The 21,335-nt window shown below is 27.8% G+C and overlaps 2 protein-coding genes across 4 annotated transcripts in view; both read left to right on the top strand.

Moving 5' to 3' along the window:
• LOC129606173 (protein slit-like) overlaps positions 1-21,335 on the top strand; it is a 178,638-nt gene that overhangs the window by 13,242 nt on the left and 144,061 nt on the right. The window lies entirely within an intron of this gene.
• On the top strand, positions 15,063-15,841 carry LOC129606444 (uncharacterized). The gene is made up of 3 exons (XM_055516779.1): positions 15,063-15,101; positions 15,150-15,200; positions 15,362-15,841. The coding sequence occupies exons 1-3, from the start codon at positions 15,063-15,065 to the stop codon at positions 15,839-15,841; spliced, it is 570 nt and encodes a 189-aa protein (XP_055372754.1).

Raw genomic sequence — 21,335 nt, 5'->3', positions numbered from 1 at the left:
TGAAAAATTCATACAAAATAAAAACTCCTTATCTCCATCGATATTTTATGAGTATTAAGTTAACTGACTACAAAAAACACAAAATTACTTAAGCACTTCTTCGAAGAATTAAAATTTTGCACGCGTGTATCAGAAAATGTCATAAATAATCTCCATTTCTCATTCTCATTAATTCTTCAAAGAATGATTTTGAAGTTTAGCTTTTAATACTACTTTGGCAAATTGCAAAAAAAAAATTTCTTACAGGACAAGTAGTTAAGTAAAATAGGGCTTATATTTTTTTCGTTATTTGTTATGCCTTTGTGACTTAACTAAATTTATAATCGCAGAAGAATCAACTTATTAATTACTTACTTATGAATTGAAATTTAAAAAACGTGAAAAATTTTGCTCAATTTAATCGCTTTTTACTTCCTTTTAAGTCATAAAAAAATTTAAAATAAAAAATATATTTTACTTATTCTTTTTATTTTATACTTGCTTTCCTTATGATTAATTATATACATATGTAAATATTATGATTCGTGATTCGATATGGATTGATTGCATTTTGACTTTATAGTCGTAACTCGTAGCATACAAAAAGACTATTTTTGTTAGTTAGAATATAAACGAATCCAGTTAGTCATGAAGATCAAAATCACAGTTTATATAATTACTTTTTATAAATTTTTATTTAAAACTTTTAAAAAGTTATAAAAAAGTATTTATTTTCAATGTGTTTATTTTCACTGCACTGTTTACATAAACCTGCCAGTGAGTTCATCAAATTTTTAAGTCAATTGAAAATTTCAAAGTAATTTCAACTTGAACTAAGTACATCAAAATTTATAATAGTCATCTGCCAATAAATTTTGTTATCTATACTTACGATCCATAAGAAAACTTTGGCTTTTATAAATTAACTTCAAATTTAAAAAACCTTTAAGAAAGAATTAAGATTTTTGTACATTTTTGAACCAAAATAGCTTATTTGTTCACAAACTTAATAAAAATCATAAGAACCAGCAAATTTTGTTATGACTCATTCGTAGTGTGCATAAATAAGAAAAATGCAACAAACAAAAGTTCAGGTAAGCTACCAATTCAGCGTAAACTTATGGAATAAATAATGGTATTATGCCATTTATAATAACGTAAGTACCAAGTAATGTGAAAGCAAATTAAAAAATTTTAATTTTTTTTTTAACAAACGTATCTTATTTGAAAATCAAAACGTCTAAATAAAATTAAAATCATTCACTGATTTAGAGTTATGTTCCATATACTTTTCCAAATTTAAAATACTTATATGTTTTCAAAAATAAGAAGAAATATGTAGTGGCTACTCTTAATACCTTATATTATTTAGTCCTTTAAAAGTTTTTGGAATCTGTTTTTGAATTTACTTTATACAGTTTCCATATTTACGACATTAAATTCACAGTTTTATTTACTTTATTAATTCACAGTTTTATTTTTCTCAATTAGCTCTAGCATTGGAAACTTTATTTACGTTTTATTTTAAGTAACTAAAACTAAATTATTAAAATAAAGACATTAAGTTAAACTTAGATTTGTTTGAAAACGGAAAGTAATTTTTGCAGTAAGTATGTATAAGTATCTCTCTAAACCAAAATCGACTAGAAAACGGGTAGTCATAACTAGATTGAGTCACTAGATTGGAGTCACTAGGACTCTAGTTGTCAATCTAGTTACAAAATAGTAACTAGATTCTAGTAAAATTTCTTTACTAGACCTTCTAGTCCTATCCTAGTTAGCTTTACTAGATAGTCTAGGTATTATTACTAGGAGAGTTTTTTACTAGGAGAGTTTTTTACTAGAATAACCACTGTCGTAGATGTTTATTCTAGTCAAAATAACTTGGAAAACTAGTTCATCATGCTAGAAAAGCTAGCTGAAAGATTTTAGCTTAACTAGAATCTAGTACAGCATTCAGCTAGAATTTACAGCTCTTGGAACTAGAATTTGAAAGGAAATGTTAGGTATGGTTAGCTGGATTTAATTTAGGCATGTCTAGCACTTTTACTTTAAAATATGGGTACTATAGCTGGGAAATAGTTTTGAATAAATAGAAATTGCTTTTAGTAAAATTTTTTACTTTTTTTAAAAAACTTTTTAATATTGATAAATTTAAATTTTTATTTAATACACAGACAAAGTATCTTATTAAAATATTTATCTGCTACTACAAGTTAAAAAAACTTAATTATTCCAGTCAGCTTTTGTTTTTTTTAAATATTTATGATTTTTTTTAATAATATAATATTTTAAGTAATGTTATTAATTTTTTGATTTTAAATCACTTGTTCTTGTAAGATAACGTAATATTCGCCTACATCTCCTTTTTTGTCTGTTTGGCAAATTATATATGGATATGGATTGAATAGCTTCTTTACAACGCCATCAATAGAATCTTCAATCTACAAAAAATATCTAATTAGAAAATATTCTTCTAAAATATTAAATACTTATATTATTGCAATTCTTTTTGCAAACAAAACAAATTAATTTTACATTCATCTTAAACACACTCAAGAAAGTTGTGAAATAAACTGAATATTAATACAACAACAAGAATGTCAACTGTGCTTCTAATGAGTGTAGCACAAACAACAATCAATACTTAGCAACTAGATTTCAAGTTACGGTTACTAGATTTTCAGCTAATGTAAATACTTTTCTAGTTAGTGTAACTGTTTATCTGTTCAAAGAGATAAACATTTTTTGTATAGCATACACTGGAAATCTAGTATCGTACTCTGGAAATCTAGTAGCGTACTCTGGAAATCTAGTAGCGTACACTGGAAACTAGTAGCGTACACTGGATATCTAGTTATCGTTAATGTTGTTGTGTTAATATGAAGGTTATTTCACAACTTTTAGTAAAACAATAAAATGTTGCGTCTATTTATATATACACATATATACGAAAACATATGTGTATATTTTTTTGTTTTCTTTAGAAATTGGAAATTAAATATAAAATTACTTACCTTTTAATAAAGCTGCGGATTCTTCATCCACTCCATTATTTGTAAAAAAATAAAATAATTGGTTGGCATCCATTGACATTGTTATTTATTTTAATAATAAATTCTTAAAATCAATAGCATAAAATGTCAAATTCTTTAGTTCCACGAATTATTTTAGTTATACACAGCTAAATACACTTTATAATATGTTTTAAAATACTTTTTATAAATTTTTTTTTTTCACAAAAATTTTTTAAGAAACAAGCGCGACAAGAATCAAATTAGAATATTATTACAACTGATCAATTTTATTTAAAAAACAAAACGCGAAATATTTTTTGTAACTGTATCAACAAATTCTCTCTCTTTGAGAACTTTGAGAGAATTAAAAGAGAAGGCAACTAGAATACAACAAAAACCAAAATCAACAGCGTTTTTTCTTTCAATTTGTACATATTTATATTAAAATTTCTACTAGAATTCTAGTTGAATTCTAGTAAAACTAAATTCTAGTTGAATTCTGGTGAAACTAAATTGCTTGGATTACCAGCTTTTCAACTAGAATCTCAGATATTATGAATGGATTAAAAAAATTTAACTAGATTTTCAGTTATTGCGTACTCGTTTTTTTCGTAGTCTAGTTACAACAAGTGAAGTTCTAGCTAGCATAAATAAAATTTCTAGTAAAAAAAGCATAACTAGGATTGAACACCGCATTCTAGTCGAATTTGGTTTAGAGAGACTTTATGCTCGAAATGTCACCTGTTAAATCCCGTAAAAGAGCAGGTATCGAAAAGAAAGGCCTTGGTAAGATTTTAAATAATTAGAAAAGGCTATGTTTGTGAGGAAGTTAAGATTAGAAGAGATTGTATTGTCAAGTTATCTTTGAAAAAATCGCAAAATTGCTTACATAATTCTGAGTTTTTATACACTTAAATACATTGAACTCATTTTTAAATAAAAGTAATCAAAATAATTGGGCAAGTAGTCTCTAAAAATCAAAAACAGGCTTGCTAAAAAAATATTCCCCTCTATTATGAACATCGGTATCGGCCGATATATTATCGGCAGTTCTAATCGGTTTTAGGTTTCTTCTGTATTATGAACCGATACCGATAAAAATATTTCAACCGATTAAAAGAAGCTTTTTCATATAAATCTTTGTTTTTGTAAATTGGAGAAAATGTTTTTTTTTTCTAATGACATTTGTTTTCTTTCAAAAGTTATTTTCAAAAAATTTTAAAAATTATTTTTAATTTGGTTTTGATGTGCTAAAAAGTTGTAGTAAGCAAATTATTTTCTGTTAAATTTGTAAAATAAAAATATACATATATCGGGAAAATGTCGCGTGCATTATATTTTGAAAGTGAAGAAACGGTAGTAAATGAAGAAACGCAAGCTATTCAAAGACACATATAAGAGATTCAACTAATCCATTGGATTTAGATAACAAAATGTATGTTTATGTACCTATTTTATTTTATTATTTATATAATATGTACACATTTTTTAGGTTTATCCAGAATTTCAGATTATCATTCCTTGCCAGGTTTAAGTCCTCTTCCATTTTTTCTCCTAACCGTGCAATTTGTTTTTTGTTGCTTACGATTTTACTCCAAAATAAAATATATGAATAACATTTTGAAAGAAAATAATTTAGAAAAAATGCTTACATTTTAAAAAAGCAATTAATTACACCAGTTTCCTTGATAAAATGAAGATTTTACAAAAAAAAAAATTTGTCGTCTAAAAATTTGTACCCGCTTTTAAATCGGGGAAAATCCGACAATTTGTCGTTTTCATAATACCAGCTAATACGTTTTCTATACAGGGAAAAAAAGCTTTCCCGACTCCGATAAAATTTACCGATAAACAATGTTGGTAATACAAACACAAAATTTTGCCGATAAATTATCGTTTATCGGCCGATACCGATATACATAATAGAGGGGATATATGTACGTCAAAAATTCAAAATATAAAAATGTTTGTTTTTTAATGATTGGAAAAACGTTTCTCAGAAAAATATGTATCCGGAGGCAAAGGTGGTTATAAATAAAAAGTAGAAACTAAATCTTCTTTGACATGCCGTCAGAAAAAAATGACAAACAAAACGGAAAATAGACAATCCAAATATCCCTCTTACTTACTCACAAAAACATACATTTTTTTACTTACATATATGAAACTGCTTTCAAAACAAAAACGTTTTGAAATCAAGAAATTCAAATAAATAATTAAGTAAACTATTGCAAATAAATAATTAAGTAAACATGCACATAAGTAGCATAAGTAAGCAAATAAAAAAATAAAGTTGGGTCAAACCAATGGTTTGTATTGTAGCATTTTTCCCTTCAATAAGTGAAAATTCTGCTTTTAAATGCAGTCTATGTATACCTATCACACTATTAAAATTATTTTCATTCATATACAAAACTCTTTCTAGGATTGCATATATTTAGGATGATACATACATGCAGTCTTTGAAATAAAGCAAAAATTAATATAAAGAGGGGTTAACATAATGCTCGATTTTAAGGTTTAATTGTGCGAGTTAAGAAAAATAATTATATTTTTTAATGTCATGGAATTTACCGTTAGCTTTTTGCATTTATAGAAATTTGAAAAAGCTTTCGGTTTCAGAAATATAAGGTGTCAAAAATTCAAATTTTACAAATTTCAAGGGGCGATAACTTGGGATTGTAACTTGGATGGAGATGGAAAAAAATTTTCTTCTAACGAAATGAACTATTTGTTAATGTCTGAAAGCCCCTTAAATTTCAAGCTTCTTCAAGCTGGGGTCTAGAAGAAAAACGACATCAAAAGTTTGGAAAAAACGGACTTTAGATAAGGGTAAATTTGGTAGATAAAATCACTAGGGAAAGCAAGCCGCTGCCTTTCTGCGTTTGCAAAATTTCAAAGATGCTTATAATTTCATTGCAACAAATAGTTAAAAATGGCAATTTTTATGGTTTTGGGGGAGTATAACTTCTAGAGGGTGGAGATAGGTAAAAATTTTGTTCTACGGAAGTACGTTTCTAGTAAAGATCTATATACATATAAAATTTCCGTTTTCTATCTTCAAGAATGTAGAAGCTTTGTAAACAAAAAAGTGTCCACGGAAGGACGGACGGACAGAGTGAAACTAATAAGCACTTTTTTTCAAAAAAATTTTGGAAAAGTGTTGAAAATTAAAATTTTCAATGGGTATAAAAAATTTTAGGAAGAAAGATAGAAAGTATTGCAGAATACGTATACACACATATATATATGTAAAGTCTACAGTTTCACATTTTAAGTACTAAAGAATTTGTAATTTTTACCAATATTAATTTATTTTTAAATATTGTACTAAATAAAAATAAATTACACTTATTTCTTGTATACTACTCAGTTTCTTTTCGCAATGATGAAAATCACTCTCAACACTTAACTCTAATTTATTGAGACCATTCCTATACGTACGTATATGTATGTATATATAATATATATTAACTTGAGTAATGAAAATGTACACAAACATAACTTACATTGCCAAATTACTTATATAAAAGAAAAATATTTTTAATCGGATTATTTTTATATATATGTATATATATATATATATATATATATATATATATATATATATATATATATATATATATATATTTATATATATATATATATATATATATATATATTAAAATTCGAGAGATTAGATCGCTTAAATTAAATTCATTTGATTCAATGGTTTACGTTAAAAAAGTGCAGCTGCAACATAAAATTAAAAAAAAAAGTATTTTTTTTTAAATTAAATTTTTTTTATACGTATAGAAAATATCTAGATATTATACAGTTATAAAGTAATACTTTTGGTATATATATGTATATGCATACAAGTAAATAAAATTTGAGTTTTATTCAGTAAAATACTTAAAATTTCTTCCCATGTACCGTTTCATCTAAAATTTTATTTGACACAAAATATAAATTTATCATTTTAAATAAAATCCAAAATAATTAAGTGACATTTGGCTTCAAAATTAAATTTACATACATAGTTAAATATGTATAAGTATATACATTATGCTATATACATTACATACTTCTATAAAGCAAAAGTCTTAAATTCATACAAAATTTTAATAAAAATTCGAAGATAGTAAGTTCTTAAATATATTTATTAAAATAAGAGGATTAAATTTACATAAACATCCAATTTCGCATGGGAAAAGTATAAAACAAATTTTTCAATGTCACAGCTCCTTTACATCCTCAAGTTCTTATATTAGAATATAAGAAATTTATTTCTTAAAACAAAAGTGATAAGTACTTAAATTGTTATTCAAAATTTCGCACAGAAATTTTATATGAAAGTATATCAATTCACTTGCCAAACTACTGTAGTGTCTGTCAATTTAGTTAAAAATAATTTTGACATTTAAGTACTGTAAAATTATGGAATATTTAATATTTGATTAATGAGTGTTATAATTCTCTTAGAAAAAGTATCACATTCACCACTTTTAAAAATCAAGTGTCAACAAATATGCTCCCACTCGGTAAGTTTCCTTTGCTTATTTTTAATTTCCAAAAAAAATTTATTATGCTTCGTAATCCTAGCGTTCATTAACTTAGAAAAAATTACTATTAAAGTACAGTAGAGTAAATAATATACTTTATTATTGAAAACAGTTGACTAAACTTTTGTAGTATTGCATAGCAATTTTTTTTTCGGAATTACATATATACATGTATTGTACATTTCCAATATCTAAATTTCATCAATTTGTTCCCTGTAAATTAAAAAATACTTAATGTTCTTAATAAGTATGTAATTTCTAAAAATATGTAACATAAAAATAATAAAAAAATGTATACATTTTGAATCACAAAAATAACGTTAACGAATATTCTACTCTTCTAATAAAATTTTAACTGCACACTCTTCAACAATATGACACAAAATTCATATTAGTGAACTAGAAACCATTACCGTCGCAATACTTTTGTAATATATTACGGAACATAAAGAGTTGTAGATATACCGTATGTATCAGTTTTAATGAAGATAGTTTATTACTCAAATTTTATAAAACGGATTAAAGACCTCTTGTAAAAAATAAATGGCAGAATGGAGTAATAGAAGCTAGAACTAAGTGTCTAAGTTTGCTTAGCATAAAACCAAAGTATCGCATTTTTTTAATATTTTAATTCGAAATGCCTATTACAATTTATAATATATGAATAGCAAATACGATTTCGGAAAATCTTGTTTAGTTGGTTTAAAAAATGTTAATAAAAGTTTAACTCAAATTTTCTAAGAACTCAAACAAACTCTAACAAACTCGATTTTTAATTTACGGTTTTCTAAATTTTGCCGAAAATTACTTCAAGTACTTATTTCAGCGCCAATTCATTGGAAATTACTAATTATGAGTCATAGAATTTTGGCTTGTTATACTAAAGAGGTGTTAAAATTTTGAACACGTAAAATTCACTTAATTTTTATTTTAATTGGTTAAAAAAATTAATGCTTTCCAAAGTACAGTCTAAATTTCTATCAGTAAAATAATTTTAAGTATATATTCTAACCTCAATTTTGTGTGAAAATCTAACAAAATCTATTTTTATATTTAAATTTTTGCTATATAAGAAATGCCTTTAACCTCTCAATAATAATATAGGTAACTTTACCTAATTTTGAATATATTTTATGTTGCTTTTATTACATATACGTTAAATGTATGAACACCATTTTTCAATTTCTAAAGCATGTAACATATAATAAATATTTTTATGAAAGTTATATATACACACTTACGAGTAACTGTCTTTAAAAATCTTTCACAAAAAAAAACATTAAATTTATTGTCGACATAATTATACAAACATAAATATTTGCATACCTTTTCCTAAATTTTTTGCTTTATGCTTTAAGAAACAAGCGTATTTAAGTATATTATAGCTATAAGTAATTGTAATAAATTGTAAATTCATACTTACTTATAAGTTTTTTTTCGTGATGAAATAATAATCATATACTTAATTAAAACATAATTTGTAAAAGAGTAACGTTCTATTTTTATGTTGAATTCATTTGTTAATTAATTAAAAGTTTTGATATTATGGAAAAATATCGAAATCTTTAATATTTTCCGATATTTTATATATATATGCTAATGAAAATGTTCATTAATTATTTAAAATGCAAAATTTTATATTAAAAATAATATATTTTGGCAATAATTATGTAGACATTTTATATTTCTATAAGAAGCTAACAAATTAAAGTAGGGAAATTTTAGAATGTTCAATGTTCACACATGGTTGAAGACGTCATATAAAATTTCATATTTTCGTAAACTACTCATAGGATAGGTATACATATTGTACTTACTGTAATCTTGATTGTGAATATAAAGTAGTATTTCCTTATCAGCCTGGGGACATTGTGTTCTGATTTTTGAGACTGGTTCAAGGGTATGGTATATTAGAAGGCCAATATGAATTCCGAAGTTAACGTGTATGTACAAATTGCGTAACTGGAGACACACAACTTTTCTTAGACAGCAGAGCTATATTGTTAGCACTTTCCATACATACTATTAAAGGCAAACCTAACATTTTGCTTGTCGTGGAATCTTTGCTGCAAAGCTACGATGGGATATTATCAGGTAAATTTTTTTGTTCAAACTAACTCAGGGAAGTTTTCCTTGGTGTTGCAAGGGGAAGATTAAAATTAGGTTTACAATTACTAGCTTTCTTACTAGACATTGTTCGCTGAATTATCGTCTATACATAAACTGGGTATATATGACTTGTTCTTTTATAGATTCTACCGGAACGACGAGGAGACGCTTATACATATTTTGAGTGATTGTTCAGCTTTGGCTGGCAGGAGGCCTACATTATTTGTTCAGCATTTTCTCAGTATTATAATTAGCTATTATTAAATTGAAGAATGTGTCAGGGTACTGGCTAGTATAGGCTAGTATAGACAGAACATAGAGAGTCTACAATAAGTCATGACTGGCTTCGGTTTTGTTACACTTGTATAGGTAATTCTGCGCAATATAACCTAGAAAAATTACAAGTTGTAAATTCAAGTTGAGAAACTAATGCATATTACAAAACCACAAAGTTTAATTTCTTGTCTCACTTAATATTATAATATTTTGGAAGGTTATTTGAAATTATTTTTTTAAGAATTCAATTACTTATCCATAAATACTTATGCGATAAAAATTCATTTATGCATTGTGTTGAAAGCAGTTTATTTGAGATTTTAATTTAATAAAAATGAATTTGAACATATTGAAAATTTACTTTAAAATTTAAACACAATTTGTCCTTATTTATTTTATTATCATTTAAATGACTAGAATATATTCAATTTTCACTTCTTTTTATTTATTTTTTCTGTTATATTTTAAGTGTTTTTTTTTTTTTCTTTACTCATTTTCAACAATTTTAACTTCCTTGTTCTCTTAAAAAAATTCTAAAATTTAAGGTGTTTTTTTATGTTCCTTTTTATTTTTTATCAATTTGTATTCAATTGAATCATCAACTCTTTTTTTTGAATTTTAATATTATTCTAATTTCAATCGAAATTCGGCTAGCATTTCCTTATAGTAATGATGAGGTCGTTATCACTTGGAAGCAATATGGTGAATGTAAGATTAGGGAGAAAAAATAAGTAAAACGGTAAAATAAGCGCCATTATTATCAATTTAATCAATATTCTATATAGTATCTTGTTAACGCCAGTTCGTATTCTGAATAAAAAATGTAAGGTTGAAGCCAAGTTAATATAAAACGAGAAAAAAAATAGAGTTGACCTTGTCAACTCTGTGATACCCGTACGAATTTGTTATCCTATGTGCAAATAACTAATGTGCCATAACTAACTATGGAGCAGACTATGACTTTAAGTTGCCGTATTACCATATTAATTTATGCAAAATTTCAGTACTATGTGTTATTCAAAATACTGGTTGTGCCAAACTACTATTGATGTTGTATGGCAGCTACCAGAAAGAGCCAAGAAATTTTAGCGAATTTTATCAAGCACATCGGCCCTACTAATATACTCACTTGTGTGAAATCTCAATATCACAGCTTTTATAGTTCTAAGATATAGTCAAATAACTTTTGAAGTTGTATGGCAGGTACCAGAAGGAGCCAAGTAATTTCAACGACTTTTCTAAGACACATTGGCCCTACTAATATATTCGTTTGTGTGAAATTTCAATACCATAGCTTTAATAGTTTCTGAAATATAGTCAAATAACTTTTAAAGTTGTATGGCAGGTACCAGAAGGAGCCAAGTGATTTCAACGACTTTTACCAGACATATCGGCCCTACTAACATATTCACTTGTGTGAAATCTCAATATCGCAGCTTTTATAGTTTCTGAGATATAGCCAAATAACTTTTGAAGTTGTATGGCAGGTACCAGAAGGAGCCAAGTAATTTCAACGACTTTTATGGGAAATATTGGCCCTACTAATATATTCGTTTGTGTGAAATTTCAATATCATAACTTTTATAGTTTCTGAGATATAGCCAAATAAATTTTGAAGTTGTATGGCAGCTACCCGAACCGGTACCCCGATCATGTCCAATTTAAATAGGGTTCTGGCACTTACTACAATAAATCATTTGTGAAAATTTGGTGAACTTAGCTCAATTAGTTTTTGAGTTATCGTTCGGACGGACGGACGGACGGACGGACGGACGGACAGACAAAGCTAAATCAACTCAGAATTTGACGATGATCAAAAACGTACACTTGAGTCTATATCTAACACCGTTATTTCTTAGCGTTACAAACGGTAAGGCAAATTTAGTATACCCTTCGAACATACGTTCGTACGGGTATAAAAATAAGAAAATGAAAAAATGAAGGGGTGCTTTTATAATAACATCGGCAGTTACAAGTTTAGTATATAAATAAAAAAAAAAGAAATAAAACGTTTCTATTGAAAACAATATCAATATATTTTTGTAGCAAGTGAAAAATAAATGATAAAATTCGAAAACAATATAAACGTAATAATGACATTTGTGTTTAAAAAAGGAGTGTGCTTCTGAAGTGTATCCTTTTTTCCAACTTGGTTAAATCTTGAAAAAATAATATTTTTGAAAATTAAGAAAAAATATAGAAGGAGCATTATGATTTCTAGGGTTAAATTGAAATTTTCTGCTTAAATTGATGCATTAGAATTTTTTTAGTTCTGATATTTTAAAACCCTGCTATACTCGTTATTGGGGAAAGCTTTAAAGACAAGTGTAGGTACTTATAATATATTTATGCATATCTAACTATTACTTACAATATATTTGCAGATTTTTTATAATAAATTCTTCGACGTCACGAAGAAAAACTACGTAATGGATTTCGGGATGTTAATAAATTGTTTCATATTTACAACTTGGCTTGACTAAAATCAATTCAAAAAAATTATCCACTTCGTCTTTAAGTATGTAGATTTAGTTTGACGCATTTATGATATTAATTTGCTTATTTAATGGATATAAATTAAAATGTTTATTTTCCTAGCACAATTTTTTTTTATATTTGTACGTAAATGTAATAAGTACTTACTTAATAAAAAAAAAGATTTCAAAAAAATATATAGTAGAGAGGAATCTTTGCTTGTTCGTTTGCAGATTTATAATTTGTGACGTTGTAATCTGTAAATAGAAGTAAGAACTTTACCACACAGTTAACATTCAAATGAATTATTTATATACGTCCTAAATTTTTGAAGCTTTGAAGCTTAAAATTTTAATATTCAATTTAAAAACAATTTCATCTGATCTCAAATCATGTCAAATAATATTAAAAACTTTTAATAAATATTCCAATCTTAGATAATAATTTTGATGGTTCATTCATCAACCTATTCTTAAAATTTCTAGTCTCGCTTACATTAATTTTTTCTTTTATTATTAAAAATTTAAACTGCTATTGAATAACAATGTAAACTTAATTTCACACATAAATAAAGTTGGGTCAAACCTAAGGTTTGTAATGCAGCACTTTTCTTTTCAATAAGAGAAAATAGTCCTCTTAAAACTAATCTAGTAAATATATCTAGTCCTTTTAAAACTACTCTAACTAATAATACATTTTTAAAATTACTTTTATTCATATACGAATATATTTGAAAGATACATGATGCATACATTTAGTCTTTGAAGTAAAACAATAAAAATTGAAAGAGGGGTTAACATAATTAAAGCCGTTAGCTTTCTGAATTTATATTGAAATTTAGAAAAGCTTGCAGTTTCGGAAATTTACAGTGCCAAAAATTCCAATTATACAAATTTCTACAGTCAATAACTTGAGAGGGGGTGAAAACCCTCTCTAACGAAGAAAATTTTTTTCCACCTTTAGTGCAGAAGATATAAAAAATTTTGAAAAAACGGATTTTAAATAACAAAATTTGAAAAATGCTTATAGTTTCGCTACAATAAATAATTAAAAATTGGCATTTTTATGTCTTTGAGGTGGCAGGAGGTAGGCAAAAATTTTCTTCTACGGAAATGAGTTTCTAGTAAAGATCTATGTTTATATGTATATAAAATTTTAACTTTCTATCTTCAAGAATGAAAAAGTTTTATAAACATGTCCAGACATGTAGGAAGAACAGGCTGATGCAGGGACCGATGAGCGGACAGAGTAGTTTCACACTTTAACACTTTAATTCTCACATTATTTGGAAATGTGTTGAAAGTACTACTACTATATATATACATACAAACAATCATTTAATAAAACTCTTAATAAGATTACTGATATCCTTTTGATCTATAAATATTTGCATAAATCAATTTTGTTTGCGATAAAATCTATACAAAAATTTATAAAGGAATAAACCTAGAATACTGCGTGTCTAACTATATTTCTGCCTTAAGTACAGTTTTTTTAGGATTTGATAAAATAAATTTTGTGTTCCAAAACGTAAAATCCTTTGGATTTGCGCCAGAATTGTTCGACTTCATTTCATTTACCATAATTTCATTTTTTATTTTACAAAAAAAATTCTAATTTTTTTTAATTGGCCTAAAAGATCTTTATATTTTAGTGATATTTTACAAATTCTCAAAGCATGTTACATCAGAATTCATAAATGTTTTTGTTATGAGATAACTTTGAATTATGTGATGCGGTTTCTTTAAATATATATATATAAACACATATAAATGTAGAGAACTTGCTTTTCTTGTGAAAAATGGATAAAATACTTTCTTAAAAAAAATTTAAAGAAATTGCTAATGCAGAGCATTTAAATTCATAATCATCATTTTCAAGTTTAGTGAAGCAATAGATGGCTTACTTAACAATCAAAAGTCTTTCAATGTTGAAAAACTTTTGGTCTTATTACCACGCGTTATTCTGAAAACTCATATTATGCCACCAATACTTACATATATGCTAAAAATAAAACCATATCTTTTTTTAGCTTACATGTCTGCATGTCGTTTTTTATGAAAGGAGCAGAGGTGATTAACCAAAACAAAAAAAAGAAGAAAAATTTAACAATGTTTTCATTTTTTGTTTTTTTACAAACGTCTTTTATTTTGTTTTCTTCGATATGACAGAAATGTATAATCATGCATACCTTCAAAAAAAAAACAAAAAAAACTATACATCCATCTAGAATTTCTTGCCTGGATTTAGATATTAAACATTATTTATGAATGTATATCAGGAAATTTAGAAGTGTTCAACGAGTATTTTGTTATTCTTCTTGATCACCATATGGTTCTTAGCATGCTTTTCTTCTTCTTTCGTTTTTATATTTATCCAAAAAAGGCATATCTTTCATTTATGCCAGGTATTTTAGATTATTTTTGTGAATTTTATTGGATGAACTTTGATTCAATAACGAGTGCGATTTGAAATTTGAAACGTGACTTTATATTTATAGAACTAAAAATAAAAAAGTTAATTTTTTGTCAAAATTGAATACTCACCTATTTTAAGCTGTAGAAGGACTTTTTTTGCAAAGTTTTTCAAAACCATTGCAACCGTAAACGGCATGGCCATATTAGCATGTTTTTTTAAAAAGTTTCTCTCAGGATGTAGAAACATGAAAGACGATGTTCAAAACAGTTCTCAAACAGAATTAGTAGAGAGAATATTAATAATTTGTTCGAAATTTCGCGTCTATCGATAGTTTAAAGTAGCTGATATCAATCCGTTTCTAGCTATGGAACAGGCAATGTTGGCAAGAATTTGAGTTGAAAAGGTATGATTTTAGTTGAAAAAGTTTTAATATTAAATGTGTTCCAGAGAAAAATTGCTATTCTTACTTAAATTTTTTTTCAAATTTCGTATAATCTTTTTAAATCTCATTGACAATAACAAAACTTCATGGTTTTCCTGAAGCTCGAGAAGGCCTTTGATTATGTACCAAGAAGAGCTGGTGTGAAAAGATCACACAAAGTCGCAGAAAACTTTGTACGTTTGATTCAAGATATGTATACGAATAGAACTACGCAGATCCGAACTACATGTGGTATGACAGACTCCATTCCTAACAAGGTTGATTACCGGGTTGGGAAAGCCTTATACACCAAGGGGTCAGCGCTTAGTCCTCTTCTACTTAATTTAGTGATGAATTTTCTCGCATCTGAAATTAAAGATCGAATGCCATGGAACATTTTATATGAGTATCTCTTCTTACTATTTGGCGAGAGTTCGCATAAGAATCCAAAAAACACCTTGCGTTTACAGGGTCATTTTATAATACCAACAGAAAAACATATAATGAGGAGGAACGAAAACCATATCGTAAAAACCGCACTCAACATCGATGAACCAACCAGAACAGAGGAAGGCCAACCGCCATATAGCTTAACATTATAAATAAAGACATCAATGACGACAACCTGGAAAGGATAGGAATTCCTATAGAGGCAGGACAAGGAGAGCCTATTCCAAATATTAGACAACGACAAAGAGAGAAGAAGAAGAAGACAATGATTCTCAAAATTAAGCCATCAAGGGATTCAAATTAAAATAGGACACAAATCAATTTTGACTAAGAGGTGTCTACAAGGCGATGTTACAATAGGTTCGATCTCACAAGTTTATGTAAATGTTGTCTACCATTTTTTATTTTCTACAATTCAAGATAATTAAAACGAACATTTCAAATGAAGACATATATTTACGAATTAAAAAAAAATTTCGTTTTTCGCTACTTTTTTTTCAATAGTGAGTTTCTCTTTCACTGATTTAGTAAATGATACCGACCTCTTCCACGATGTCAATTTTGATAAATTGAAAATAACAAAGTCGGTAATTTTCTTTAATTATGCAATAAAAATTTAATTTCTTCAAATAAAAAAAATTTTAAAACAAAATCCAGAAGAAAATAACATCAAAGTGCAAGGACTATTAAAAAAATGAGAATTCTTCAAAAAATTTTTATTATTAAAAAGAAATACATTTTTAAATATAAATACTAATTAAATGGCATTATTTTACAAATTCAAGGCCGCGATATTTATTTCGTAAGACAAAATAAATTAATTTAAAATTTAATTAAAAAATATGTATGTAAAAATAAAGTAAGTATTACAAATTTCAGCTGTAGCTCAGAAAAACAATTAGCTATTATTGAAATTTTAATAAAGTTGGGTCAAACCAATGGTTTGTATTGTAGCACTTTTCCCTTCAACAAATGAAAATTTTGCTTTTAAATACAGTCTATGTAGTCTATGTACCTATCACACTATTAAAATTATTTTCATTCATATACAAAACTATTTCTAGGATTGCATATATTTAGGATGAATGATTTATGCAGTCTTTGAAATAAAGCAAAAATTAATATAAAGTGGGGTTAACATAATGCTCGATTTTATGGTTTAATTTTGTGAGTTAAGAAAAATAATTATATTTTTTAATTTCATGGAATTTACCGTTAACTTTTTGCGTTAATAGAAATTTGAAAAAGCTTGCGGTTTCGGAAATATAAGGTGTCAAAAATTCAAATTTTACAAATTTCAAGAGGCGATAACTTGAGAGGGGGTGGAGATGGAAAAAAATTTTCTTCTAGCGAAATGAACTATTTGATAATGTCTAAAAGCTCCTAAAATTTCAAGCTTCTACAGGCTGTAGTTTGGAAAAAAAACGACATCAAAAATTTGCAAAAAAAGGACTTTAGATAACGGTAAATTTGAACGGCCATTTTGTTTTTCTAAAGTTCAAATATAGTATGCCGCGCTAGGGGAAGCAAGCCGCTGCTTTTCTGCGTTTGCAAAATTTCAAAAATGCTTATGGTTTCATTGCAACAAATAGTTAAAAAAGGCCATTTTTAGGGTTTTGGGGGGGTATAACTTCTAGAGGGGAGGAGATAGGTAAAAATTTTGTTCTACAGAAATAAGTTTCTAGTAAAGATCTATGTACATATAAATGCATAAGCTGAAATGTACATAACTATGTACATTTCAGCTTTCTATCTTCAAGGGTGTAGAAGTTTTGTAAACAGACACACGGACAGACGGACGGACGGACGAACGGACGGACGGACAGCGTGAAACTAATAAGCACTTTTTTTCAAAAAATTTTTGGAAAAGTGCTAAAAAATGAGATCAACAAGAACAATATTGTAAAATTGAATTGTATTATACTCTTTGTATTAAATTGCAAAGAACCTTAACGTTCTTTCTTTTAACTTTGATTTCTTTATTTTTCGAAACCGTAATGACAAATTACTACTGTTAACACACGTTTCAATAATCTTTCGCAAATTGTATAGTCATTGTAACAAGTTTATATGAACAGCATCTATCTTTTGTAGTTAACAAAGAAAGGACTCGTTTATAGCAACAATAATAAAACATTGCATCAATTATTTAAGTTAAAAGTTGAAAATTCACGATAGCTTAAGTAATAGCAGAAAAAATTTTTTTAAAATCTACAAATTATAGAATTTTGATTTAAAAAATATACAATATATGAGTGTTCGTAACACAAATATCAACATATATTATATCTTTCCGTATCAAGCTGGATTTGGGTAAGTGGTTTGCGGTATTAAATTTATTGAGACATGTACGTTTTTGTCTGCATATGTTACAAAGTCATCATCATTTGGCACTACAGCCCGGGGTAGGCTTTGGCCTTCTGCACAATTTGCCTCCAAGTTGTCCTTTCCTGCGCCGATGTTTTCCAATTTTGGATCCCTAGCTTTCGCGCATCGCTTTCTACATTGTCGACCCACCTTGTTCTTGGTCTACCTCTTGCACGACTGAGGTAAGGACGACCATTAAAAATCTTGAACTGTGCCCTTTCATCATCCATTCGGGCCACGTGTCCTGCCCATCTTAATCTCTGTAATTTTATAAATCTAACGATATCTTCTCCCCCTATTAACTGCTCTAATTCACTATTGCTTCGTCTTTCATATTCATCATTATCCAATCTTCTTGCTTTGAAAATTTTTCTTAATATTTTTCGCTCAAATACTCGCAGGGCTAGCATATCACCATTTGTCATTGACCATGTCTCACTACTATATGTCACAACTGGACGTATAATTGTTTTATATATAATTAGCTTGGTTCGTCTGGACAGTAGATTCGATTGTATGAGTTTCTTGTTGGCGTGATAGCTCCTGTTGCCCGCTTGTATTCTATCATTTATGGTATAGTGCATACAATTGTCGTTGCGAACTACAGCCCCAAGGTAGCTAAAACTTGTTACACGTTCGAAATTGTATTGACCAATTGTCATATTTTGTAATTGTCGCCTTCTCGGTGCTCTAGACATTTCTAGGTATTTTGTTTTTGCCTCATTTATTTTTAAACCGATTTTTGATGTTTCATTTTCGATTTTTACGAACGCTTCACACATGGCCCTGACACTTCTCCCAATTATAACAACATCATCTGCATATGCCATTATTTGTGACGTTCTTGAAAAAATGTTACCATCAGTATAACATTTTCCTAAAGCATGTTGTAGAAGAAGATTAAACATTAGTGCAGATAGTGCATCTCCCTGTCTCACACCAGTTTTAATTTCAAATGCACCCGAGGTTTGTCCTTGTAAAACTATTTTGGCTTTTGAATTTTTTATTGTCATTATCATTAAATTTATAAGTTTTTGCGGTATTCCTTGTCTTTTCAGTGCTATTTCTAATTTAATTCTATCTACACTATCAAAAGCTTGTTTATAGTCAATAAAGAGCAAATGAAGATCTACATTGTGCTCGTAGCATTTCTCCATATTTTACAAAGTAAAGCATTTATGTTACAAAGTAAAAACACATAATCAGCAACTTACATTAAGTATTTATTGGTAGCAAATATTTTTTTCTAATCTCTAAATTTATCGGAGACAGTCTTTTTTTAATTATTTTTTTATGTAGAAACGTTCTAGTGTATTTTGTATTTTCAATGTAATTTTCAATCCCAAATTCAACCTTTGCCTAGTTTTTTACGTACGAAAAATTCTCAATTCGTAAACTTATTTAGCTCATTTTTATACCCTGCACTTCGTGAAGGGTATATTAACTTTGGTATGGAGTTTGTAACTACTTGAAGGAGTCATCTGCGGTATGGACATATATATATATTCTTGCTCAGCGTAAAATTCTGCGTTGATTTAGACATGTCCGTCCGTCCGTCCGTCCGATCGCACGATAACTCAAAAACGAATAATGCAATCGACACCAAACTTTCACAAGTTGCTTCTTTTGTGCCAAGGACGAACCCTATTGTTATTGGACCAATTCGGACAACGGGTTCGGGTAGCTGCCATACAACTCAAAGAGTTTATTTTAATTATTTCAAAAACTAATAAAGGTACAAATATAAAATTTTGTATACATGTGTCCAATTATATTCTACATATGCTTTAAAAATCTTAATGAGATAGCTGCACCGGTTCGGGTGGCTGCCATACAACTCCAAAAGCAAATTTTTTATATTCGGCAAAATAATAAAGTCAGATTCATGAAACTTGGCAGTCGTGTGTCCAATTATAGGACAAAGATATTTCTGAAGTTTTGGTGGAATTGCTTGACAGGTTCGAGTGGCTCCCATACAACTCCAAAAGCTTATTTTAAGTATTTGGAAAAGTAATAAAGTTAGATTCATGAAACTTGGCAGTTGTGTGTCCAATTATAGATCAGATATACCTGCGAACTTTTAGTGGAATTGCTTGACAGGTTCGGGTACCTGCCATACAACTCCAAAAGCTAATTTTAAATATTTGGAAAAATAATAAAGTCAAATTCATGAAACTTGGCAGTTGTTTGTCCAATTATAGATCAGATATATTTGCGAAGTTTTAGTGGAATTGCTTGGCAGGTTCGGGTAGCTGCCATACAACTCCAAAAGCTAATTTTAAATATTTGGAAAAATAATAAAGACAGATTCATTAAACTTGGCAGTTGTGTGTCCAATTATAGGTCAAAGATATTTCTGAAGTTTTTGTGGAACTGCTTGACAGGTTCGAGTGGCTCCCATACAAGTCCAAAAGCTTATTTTAAATATTTGGAAAAGTAATAAAGTTAGATCCATGAAACTTGGCAGTTGTGTGTCCAATTATAGATCAGATATATTAGCGAAGTTTTAGTGAAATTGCTTGGCAGGTTCAGGTACCTGCCATACAACTCCAAAAGCTAATTTTAAATATTTGGAAAAATAATAAAGTCAAATTCACGAAACTTGGTAGTTGTGTGTTCAGTTATAGATCAGACATATCCGCGAAGTTTCTATAGAATGGTTTCACAGGTTTGAGTAATTGCTATACAACAATGAAAGGTGCAGGGTATAATTCAATCGGTTCATACCGACTGAAACGTTTTTAGTTGTTTATATTATTCCTTGTGACCAAAAAAATATAAATTTAAACCAGAAAATATAAAAATAACAAGGTAATTTAAAAAACCAGCCTTTAAATTACCTGACATAAAAATAAATAATAAATTTTGAAGTTTATATACATTTTTTTTCCTTTGTCGTTTGCCTGCTTGCCTGTCTATTATAAATGAGTTTATATTCCATTACACACACATATACTTTGTACTTTTGTATGAACACAAACGTACCTAATATATTTATCATTTACATAAAGGACTTTTCTAGGATACTTTTGTACTGATTATTTATTCGTTTGTGTTTGATACGAGTATGTGTTTAAACATACTTTTAGTTATAAGTTAGCATGAAAGACGGTTTATAAATGACGGTATATTAATGTATGTAACAATATGCGGAAGATTTGAATGGCGTTCTTATTTACCTTGAAAACAATTTTTTTTCTAAAAATAAAAGAAAAAAAGAAACAAATGACATAATAATTCATAAAAAAAATGTTATGTGGAAATTTTCATTATTAATCC

This window comes from Condylostylus longicornis, unplaced genomic scaffold, assembly GCF_029603195.1.
Source record: "Condylostylus longicornis isolate FDR11 unplaced genomic scaffold, ASM2960319v2 ptg000018l, whole genome shotgun sequence".
NCBI lineage: Eukaryota > Metazoa > Arthropoda > Insecta > Diptera > Dolichopodidae > Condylostylus > Condylostylus longicornis.
This window is presented reverse-complemented; position numbering and strand designations above follow the sequence as displayed.

What these genes read in the sequence shown, in the direction of transcription:
- LOC129606444 (XM_055516779.1), top strand. Translation starts at nt 15,063, where the DNA reads ATGAAAGACGATGTTCAAAACAGTTCTCAAACAGAATTA. An exon ending in ACAGTTCTCAAACAGAATTA is followed by an intron (nt 15,102 to 15,149) that starts GTAGAGAGAATA and finishes GTCTATCGATAG; the next exon opens with TTTAAAGTAGCTGATATCAA. An exon ending in CTATGGAACAGGCAATGTTG is followed by an intron (nt 15,201 to 15,361) that starts GCAAGAATTTGA and finishes GTTTTCCTGAAG; the next exon opens with CTCGAGAAGGCCTTTGATTA.